The sequence below is a fragment of the Coffea arabica genome, chromosome 11c (genome assembly GCF_036785885.1).
Source record: "Coffea arabica cultivar ET-39 chromosome 11c, Coffea Arabica ET-39 HiFi, whole genome shotgun sequence".
Lineage (NCBI taxonomy): Eukaryota > Viridiplantae > Streptophyta > Magnoliopsida > Gentianales > Rubiaceae > Coffea > Coffea arabica.
In genome coordinates, this window is record NC_092330.1 from 32,624,959 (window position 1) to 32,634,535 (window position 9,577).

Genomic DNA, 9,577 nt, shown 5'->3' on the forward strand with positions numbered 1-9,577 from the left:
ACAAAAAATCAACCCTACCAATAACATTGGAGTTTCTAGTTTGATTTTTCACATGAGTATGAGTTATGGCAATTTGTATGGCTAAAACAAAAATTTAAATATGTAAAATATATATTTGTTGGACACCGAAAGGAGAGAAAGCATATAAGATAGACTTATTGATTTATTTAAAAGTACTCTGTAAAATCTACCTCAAGTTAGTGTTAATAAATACAAACACCTATAACAAAGGGAAAATAGTGATAATAAAGTTAGAAGCTATTATTGAAGTGTGCTAAAAATGTATACAAAAAAAATCTATTATTATCAACAACATTTTTATTACCTATTTAATAATTGTCAAAACATGGAACACAAGTAATTGTGACTTCTTTTTTTAAATAAAAAAGTTATTAATTTAACAGATTGATATAGCAATATATTATTCTTTACGAAATTTTTTTTAATTTGATATATGTGAAATAAAAAGATCGTTCTAAAAAAAAATCAGAAAGTGGTTGAAACGCTTGTATACATGTATTGCAAAAATGCTTTTCAAGTCATTTACCCAAAGTCCAAACCAAACAGAGCCAAGGAACCATTCCAAATCCGGGCTTACAATTCCGATTCCAGTTCTAGTTAGGCAATCCCGTGCTAGCCAAACGGCTAATTAGCGACAATAATTATTGTCAAAATCGTTATCGAAAAAAGGATAAATAAGGACAATATATTGTCAATTGGAAAAGGACTCCTGCAGCAAATCGAAGCTCTCTGGTGTATCCAGGTCAATTCAACTCAATTGATTGTGTTCTATCAGGAAGCAAGTACCCAAATTTTCAGTTTTTATTCTCATATAGGTATGGTCCATTGAGCTCGAGTTTATTGAAAGAAAATGCGCTTCAATTTCTGTAGAAATTTGAAGTTTCGTTTGCGAGAATATCATAGTAGTTATGGTGTAATTTTTTGTAATAGACCAAGTTGTAATGGCAGAGATTTTGTTTCCAGAAACCCTTTTGGAAATTGTGGAGTTGCTGCATTTTATTCATCAGAAAGCACTAATCTTGATCTACATTTGAACCCTGAGAAAGATTCTGGGAAATATGTCAGAGAAGGTGATATTCATGGTACTAGGAATGGGTATTCTAGAGTTCAAGAAATGGGCTGGAAAGAGGGTTGTGGGTTCGGGAAGAGTAGCTTAAATGCAGAGGAGAATGGAGAAAGAAGTTGTCGATTTGATGAGTTTGAGGTTGAGGGTTCGGACGACGATGCGGAAAATGATGTTGATGGTGATGGGGTGGATAATTTTCGGATTTTGGATTCGTATACTGGAAATAGAAGTCAGAAGGAAGATCTTTCGAGGAGAGTTATGGATGATGTGGAAGATGAATTAAGACATCCTCTAGTGAAAGAAGTATGTAGGTTAATTGAACGTAGGTCAGAATGGAGTCCGAGATTAGAGAGGCAGTTGAGGACGTTGTTGAGAAGTTTGAAGCCACTGCAAGTTTGTGCTGTGCTAAAGTGTCAGTCTGATGAACGTGCTGCTTTGCAGTTCTTCTACTGGGCTGATAGGCAATGGCGATATCGGCATCACCCGATTGTTTATTATGGAATGCTGGAAGTTCTTAGTAAGACCAAGTTGTGTCAGGGGGCTAAGAGGATTCTGAGTCTTATGAGGAAGAGGAAGATTGAGAGGCGGACAGAGGCTTTTGGCTATGTTATGGTTTCATTCAGTCGAGCAGGACATTTGAGGAAAGCAATGCAGATATTGAATGTGATGCAGAAAGCAGGGATTGAACCTGATTTGTCTATCTGTAACACTGCAATTTATGTTCTGGTGAAGGGGAAGAAAATGGAAAAGGCTTTGATATTTTTGAAAAGAATGCAAGTTGTTGGGATTACACCAAATGTTGTTACATATAATTGTTTAATTAAGGGTTACTGTGATATGCATCGACTTGAACGAGCATTACAGCTGATTGCTGAAATGCCGTCTCAAGGTTGTTCCCCTGATAAAGTTAGTTACTGTACTGTAATGGCACATCTATGCAAAGAGAAGAGGGTTGATGAAGCAAACGGTTTGATGGAGAAGATGTGGAAGGATAGCAAATTGGTTCCAGATCAAGTAACTTATAGGACCCTTATTTATATGCTTTCCAAGCATGGACATGCAGATGATGCATTGAAATTTCTCGGGGAAGCAGAAGAAAAAGGATTCCATATTGATAAATTTGGATATAGTGCAGTTATTAATTCTTTCTCCCAAGATGGGAGGATGGACAAGGCAAAAGAACTTCTAAATGAAATGTTTGCAAAGGGGTGCGACCCTGATGTGGTGACTTACACTGCTGTTGTGAATGGATTTTGTCAAGTAGGAGAGATTGACCAAGCCAAAAAGTTGCTCCAACAGATGCATAGACATGGTTTTAAGCCGAATACAGTATCATACACAGCGTTGTTACATGGGCTTTGCAAAAATGGAAAGTCATCAGAAGCCAAAGAGATGATGAACATGAGTGAGGAGGAATGGTGGACGCCCAATGCAGTTACATATGGTGTCCTGATGCATGGGTTCCGTAGGGAAGGGAAGTTGTTGGAGGCCTGTGATGTGGTTAGGGAAATGATAAGAAAGGGCTTTTTGCCAAATCCAGTTGAAATTAATATGTTGATTCAGTCTCTTTTCCAAGCAGGCAAAACCAATGAAGCCAAGAAATTCATGGAGGACTGTCTCCACAAAGGATGTGCTGTTAATGTGGTAAATTTTTCTACTGTAATTCATGGATTCTGTCAGAAGGATGATTTGGGTGCTGCTCTCTCAGTCCTTGATGACATGTACCTGAATAACAAACACCCAGATGCAATAACATACACTACTGTAATTGACGCACTGGGAAGGAATGGTAGGATAGATGAGGCAATTGAACTTGCAAAGAAAATGCTTCATAGGGGCCTGCTTCCTACTCCAGTAACATACCGTGCAATCATCCACAGGTTCTGTCAGCATGGTAGGGTGGATGAATTGTTGAAGTTATTAGAGAAAATGCTAAAAAGGCAGAAGTGCAAAACCGTGTATAATCAGGTTATTGAAAAACTTTGTAGCTTTGGAAACCTTGATCAGGCTTATAAGCTCTTGGGGAATATCCTAAGGACTGCTTCAAATATTGATGCCCGTACTTGCAACATCCTTCTGGAGAGTTACTTGAAGAAAGGGGATTCTTTGTCATCTTATAAAGTGGCTTGCCAAATGTTCAAGCGGAATCTTATACCTGATCTCAAGTTATGTGAGAAAGTGAGCAAGAGATTGTTGTTAGAAGGAAAAACAGATGAGGCAGATAAGCTTATGCTACAGTTTGTTGAACGCGGGTGCATTTCATCTGACTGCCATTAGTTTTCATTTGAACCTTAGGAGTACTTTCCCAGAAGTTTTTTCAAAGTGCTGACAAAGTTTTATATCATCTGAGTAAAAAACAATAATGATCAAAGAAATGGAGATGGACTAAAGCTCCTATTATGGTTGAGCAAGGATCTTGCTTTCTCTAGTGAACTTGACTTGCAGAAGACTATTAAGGCTTCAGATAACTGTCATGGACAGTGTCATCCTATTAAACTTGTTCACGTTGACCAATGTCCTAATGAAATATTTCATGGTAATCCATCCTCTTTTCATGCTCTGCATTTCTCCTGCTGAAAAAGTCCCTGAAGAATCATGTACCTTCTTTAGTACTTACGCAATTTATTTTAGCATGTTGTCTGTCCTAAGGAAATATTTCATGGTAATGTGGTCTTCTTTTCTGTCTCCAATTATCCTGCTGGAAATTTCCCTGAAAGATCACTTTTTTTTTGTATTGCATTTACTTTAGCATGTTCTCTTTGTGCAATTGGTTTTTGGAGAATGAATACCTAAATTTCATGCTTTATGTTTTTCAAACTTTGTTATTTTTCAGGTTGAACTCTGCTATGATGGGATCAAACTATCAATAACATTTTCAGGTGCATTGGAACCAAGGGCAGATCTACACTATTCCCTGTGGGGGCATGCGTCCCCCATCTGGCCAAAAACAAGTGTATGTTGTAGCTATGCATTTTTCAAACATTTATCTGTAACCCCACTGATTTCTGGCAAAAAATAAGTATACTACTAGTACTTGCTATCTTATGCAAATGCTACTTATTTATTCCCACGCTCAAAAATAATTCTGGCTTGGAAACTGATTTGGCACTTTTAAAATTTCTATGATCTATGATCAATAGAGTGGTTTCAGCAGCATATGTTAATCAAGTACGCTCTCTCCATCATGTAGTTGCCCATTACTGAACATGGTTTCTGTTCAAATCCCGTGCAGGAAGCTTCTGTGCAACGATGGCTGCATAAGTATGTCTTATTCATGTATAATGTGCCCGAATATATCTTCGGTATTCCTTTGTTCTTTTCTCCATGGTGTTCTGGATGTGTTTTCTTCTTCGTTGCTATCAATTACTAACTTTTGAACTACATTTTTCATGTCACTATATAGGTGATGACACAGAAGTGCAGTTAATCGATCATTTGCTGTCAAATTGCTTAGTAACTCTTCAGCCATACCATGACCCAAATTATTGAGTAATCAAACTTTTTTGTATTTCTGTATATGATGTAATCCCCAGTACTTGCACTTTTGTTTGTTGTGGCCATATGATGCATTATTTCGAAATCAACATCCAGTATATGATGTTAATCAATGGAACAAGTAGACTTGGCAGGTAGTTGCTGGGATTTCCTGTTTCAGGGATGTTTCCTTTCTGTTTTTGTGCTGGAACTGATTATTGAGTTGTATGACTTCAACTAGGAGAAGAGAAATGTGCCTATAGATGATATGGAGAAAGGCTGGCCAATCATAGGGCGGCCATGTCCCCAACAGATTTGTCAATGAAACAGGTTTAGCTTTGGCCCTATTGAGCTCCTTTTCTTTTCCTTGGTTTTCATTTTGAAACAGATTTTTGGGGTGTTTCTTGACCTTTCTTTCTGGATTTTCACCGTTTTCTTTTCTTCTTCTTGGCTTTTTATTGATTTTATTTTTCTTCTTGTCTAGGATTTTTCTTCCCTTTCTGTTTCTTTCTTTTTTGTTTTTTGTTTTTTGTTTTTGGGTTTTACATATTCATTGACCAATATCTAAATTTAGCAACATACTAACATTCATAAAATCTTTATCCTGAGAAACCTTTACTACCTACAATTTCCATAAGGTTAAGAGCAAGATTTCCTTTCAAGAATTAATCATAACTTATTAGCCCTGTCAAATGCTTAACAATAGAAGCTTAAAAGATGTGAAATGGCAAAAGTTTTATCTCTTCAAGAATGCAAAAGAATGATAATCCGCTATTCCAAAAAAGTGTATTCTCATCTCATCTCCTCTCCCTTTTTCTTTTCTTTTTTTTGTTTCCTTAATTTCTCACTATACAAATCCAAAACATTGCAATTTCTTTCTAGAATGAAAAGCAATAGTAACTAGCTGATTAGAGCTAATAACTAGCTATACATACAACTTCAAGAAAACACTTTTAGTATACAACAAACTGTTTCATGACCTTAAACCCTTTCTTTTAAGTACACTTCATTTTGCCATGAGATGATAAACCCTAAATGTATGCTTTCTTTTTCAGCTCCAGCAATCTTGACCACCTCCTATCAACAGAAGCAGCATTTTGAACACCCATATCTGCAAAATTAAGATTTGCACATCCAAGTTATGTTCAACTATTCTTTTCAAAATATTTTCAACGACGGGCGAAGAAAAGAAAGAGGAATTAGATAAGAAGAAAAGGGACCGTAAAACTCGAATTTCCTTGTGAGACAAGGAAACAAATAGCTTAACTCTTGGATTATACTTATAAATTTAATTCTTTCAAACTTTGGGAAATTAAATTCTTACGGTGCAATTTCGGTTCGCTATTTTCGCAGGCCTCCGAACAAGTCTCCTGCCGTAGATAAAAATCAACGAGATTAATTTATTTATTCCAGAAATTAAGCATCCCAAAATTAATTAGTTCACTTTATATAGTGCTAGTAATAAAAATTCTTAATAATTATTGTACTTTTACTGAGGCGGCAAGCCGAATTGAGTCTTGTACAAGGGAATCAAGGTCTGCTTCACATCCGGGTTTCACATAAATTACCTGCAAAAGCAGAATTTTGAGATCTTTTCTCTGTTACATAGAGAACAAATTCATGAGGGTTTGGGACTTACCGATGGATCGTCACCTCCGATTTCAGGAAGTTCTTCAGCTAAGTTTTTTTTCCTGCCTGATGGCAGAATCCAGACTCTGAAGTTTGTAACAACCTAAAAACAAACAAGGAAAAATATAAACAATTATCGCTATCAAAATACTTAACGTGTTTGGATAGAAGACTGCTTGAAATATTATTTGAAATAATTACTATAGTATTTTTTAATGATATGATGTATATAAGATGAAAAGGGTAATTAAAAAGACCAAAAGACGTGCTGAAAAATGTGTTTGTAACGCAAGCAAATGATTTTTGACCAAATAATTGTTATCCAATCATGCTGACTATTAGAAAAAGATGAAAACCAAAAAAATGACAAGCATAGAACAGAATAATAACCCTAGTATTCTTTTGTTACATTAGCAGATAACATATATTTCGAGGGATTTTCAGAATCCATTGGGATTTTAATCTCATGGAAACTAAGCATAAAAACTTTGTTTATTAATTTCTAATTCTTGTCAATAAATTTCTGCATAAAGAACAGACACTTTAATGAATAAGTACCTCTCTGCAAAATGATGAGGAACAATTGCTGCATTTCCTGGTAAAGGATGTTGTGATCCTTCCATCCACTGAGAGTCCAAATCCGGTGTGCTGAAAGAAAAATAAGTTAGCTTAACAACAGACCATATTAATTGTTGCCAGTTATAAGAAAAATTACTAAACGTAAGAAAAAAAAAATGATGCTGCAGTTTTTCCTAGAGTTCTTGAATATTTAGATCAAGCTAGTCATGACTTTTACTTAATTTCCATGATGAATAACCACAAAAATTAGTTAATTTATTTAACCTTGTAACGGAGACTTGAGAATGAGTTTTGAATGATGTGAATACAAAAATGCTATGTGATTCATTGTTTCAATATCATTCTCGAGTTAATTTATTTTGTTTTGAATTAATTTCTCATCCATATCTATAATAAAGGGGTGCATTCGAGTCGAGTCAAACTTGAATTGCGTTATACTCGAATTTGAGCGCGAATTATAGTTAAACTATTTGAACTTGAGGTTGAACTTGAACAAGTAATAAATGTCAAGTTCGAACTTGACTCAAAAATCATATTGATAGAACTTGAACTCGAACTCGACTCGCACACAAGCTCGAGAACCTAGCCGAGCCTAAATGGGCTGGAGTACTTGAAAGTGCTGGAGCTTTCAGGCTCCTTAATTATTTGCTTCTTTGAGGATTTTACTATCGTCTTCCCAATTATGCATTACTCGGCATTACTTACTACTTGTGTCTCCAAATCTTCAATGTCACTTACTAAATTTCTTTGCATAATTTAAAGTCTAGTCATATGTCATTTACCAATCGATAGTAAATAATTTTTCAGCAAAAATAGTTATATTCTCAGAAAAAACCAAGATATCACATGTATTAAATCTACATAGGCAAGATAAGGAATGATTAACATTGAGAGAATCATTAAAGGAGTGAAGGACCTTGTGAATGCAAAGGCTGATGGAAACCTCATTTTCTGTATGCCCATCTTCAGCTAAATCCTGAAGTTGAAGCTCTTGGAGTGACAAATTGTAGTCTAGATTCCAATTATTTTGCCATCTCCCATCTGCTGTTGATATTTTGATCAATGCCCGTGGAGCCTTTTGACTTCTATTCGTTATCTTTTAGTATTTGTATATCAGGGAAAAAAAAAAAAAAACGAAATTAGTGCAGCCAACATGCAAATACAACTTAATTTGTACTTCTTTTTTTTTGGTTCTTTTAGGTGGGATTCAACATGCAAATACAACTTAATTTGTACTTTTTTTTTCTTGGTTCTTTTAGGTGGGATTTAAGAAGTTGAGAGGGAGAAGTGGGGGTGCTGAATCCAAAATCTGTAAAACCTGCAGGGACCTCCTCTATTCAGTACTTCTGTAATTCTATTTACAGAACTTGATAATACAGCAATTCTTCGAAGACATGTTTATAGAAAGTTTCTAACACATTCTTGATAACATACCACAACAAACGAAATATATATATCAAGATTAGAGTATGAAGAAATCCATGCAGCAAATGCAGTATTGCCTTGGAAAGAGGAAGTGCTAAAGAAATGAACGTTGAATTTGATTGTAACAAACGAAGAAGATAATATATTACCAGTGAGAAATCATTTCTCCTTTGAGAAGCTCTAATCTTGGAGCTGGCCCGAGGAGACAAGAGGATGGAATTGGCTTGTGCAAAATGTTGGTTAGGAATAGTGTTCATTTTGCTGAATGGAATGCAATTTGTTTCTCTCCTCTTCTTTTCCTTACCTCAATGATTAGCCTTATCCGCAAAGGCATGATGGCCTTTGGGTGTCAATAAGATATTTTATGGCATGAAATTCCACTATTGCTACATGAGATATTTTATGGTATGGAGTTCAACACTTGTTGCAAGTGGTATCTAAGGTCTAGCTACTTGTATAATTTATCGAAAAAAGAAAGGTTTAAATATTCTACGCACTGACATTATATATATTATCAATTTTAAATGTATGACATCCAATCTTAATTAAAATTTAAAATTCAAATTTTGTATATATATTATGTATTCGATCATAATAATGTATATACTGTCATTATATATAAGATTTACTAAAAAAATCCAAACAACTCTATTGTGTGGGATTAACAACACTTTGCCCCCTGAATTAAAACAATATATAAATTGCATCCCATTGAATTCAAAGGTAATTGCATTTTTTAATAGCCTAAAACTGCATGAAAAAACTTCTATTTTACTTTTGCCCCTCAAATTATTTGTAACAAACGGCTGCAATGGGCAATTTCTCTGACTCTCTTAAAGTAGCGAAAAGTCTGTGAGAAAAAGGAAAAAAAAAAAAAAACTTACAATAGAAACACTGCTATTACCGAAAGATCTCCAGCCAGTTGAGAAGCATTACAACATTTTTCGCAACACGAGCAGCTCAATAGAAAATGCGGAGAATGGAAAAAAGGGCGACATTATTGTGTTCCTCAAGGACAATTTAAAATAGCAGCCTTTTGTGGTTTTGAGAGTGTGAAAAATTTTATAGGTGTTGTTACGTCCTAGATTTTCGTTGCTTTCTCTTATTGAATCAATTCATTTTCCATTTTCATTATCTCTATTCGCCATCAAGCACCTGAGGGGCAATTTTTTTTTTTTTTTTTTTGCCTGTACATTACAAGAAAATGGGCCATTTTGTCATTAATTCACTTTTTATTTTTTTGGTTTACTATGTTATATGTTAAAATTTAATGGGTCTTCAACAAGGGCATTATTCATATTGCTTAATTTCAAGAGGGCAAGTTGTAGTTACCCCTAGTTCCGGGAGGCATAGTGATATAACCTTTTTACGTGTAAATAAGTT

At 35.0% G+C, this 9,577-nt stretch overlaps 2 protein-coding genes across 6 annotated transcripts; one reads left to right on the top strand and one right to left on the bottom strand.

Moving 5' to 3' along the window:
• The first annotated feature begins 507 nt into the window (after positions 1-507).
• LOC113717284 (uncharacterized) lies at positions 508-4,908 on the top strand. Of its 5 annotated transcripts, XM_027242057.2 has the most exons (5): positions 508-836; positions 985-3,623; positions 3,921-4,040; positions 4,320-4,389; positions 4,491-4,908. In XM_027242057.2, exon 2 carries the CDS (start codon positions 1,136-1,138, stop codon positions 3,362-3,364), a length of 2,229 nt encoding a protein of 742 aa, XP_027097858.1. In that variant the 5' UTR covers positions 508-836; positions 985-1,135; the 3' UTR covers positions 3,365-3,623; positions 3,921-4,040; positions 4,320-4,389; positions 4,491-4,908. The 5 variants fall into 5 exon arrangements, with proteins under 5 accessions (XP_027097858.1, XP_071926953.1, XP_027097857.1 ...); XM_072070852.1 differs by having other exon boundaries at positions 508-3,623; positions 4,228-4,389; XM_027242056.2 differs by having other exon boundaries at positions 508-3,623; positions 4,228-4,348.
• A 378-nt stretch (positions 4,909-5,286) lies between these two features.
• On the bottom strand, positions 5,287-8,544 carry LOC113717285 (large ribosomal RNA subunit accumulation protein YCED homolog 2, chloroplastic). The gene is made up of 7 exons (XM_027242058.2): positions 8,344-8,544; positions 7,686-7,865; positions 6,749-6,838; positions 6,201-6,293; positions 6,049-6,129; positions 5,886-5,931; positions 5,287-5,672 (listed from the first exon to the last, which is right to left on the bottom strand). Exons 1-7 carry the CDS (start codon positions 8,449-8,451, stop codon positions 5,593-5,595), a joined length of 678 nt encoding a protein of 225 aa, XP_027097859.1. The 5' UTR covers positions 8,452-8,544; the 3' UTR covers positions 5,287-5,592.
• Positions 8,545-9,577: the final 1,033 nt, after the last annotated feature.

Bases quoted from the DNA above. Each gene is read 5' to 3' on its own strand.
- LOC113717284 (XM_072070852.1), top strand. From the start codon at position 872: ATGCGCTTCAATTTCTGTAGAAATTTGAAGTTTCGTTTGCGAGAATAT.
- LOC113717285 (XM_027242058.2), bottom strand. From the start codon at position 8,451: ATGAACACTATTCCTAACCAACATTTTGCACAAGCCAATTCCATCCTC. The intron at 6,294-6,748 runs GTACTTATTCAT...GTTTGTTTTTAG, and splicing joins CCTCATCATTTTGCAGAGAG to GTTGTTACAAACTTCAGAGT. The intron at 5,673-5,885 runs GTAAGAATTTAA...TTAATTTTGCAG, and splicing joins TAGCGAACCGAAATTGCACC to ATATGGGTGTTCAAAATGCT.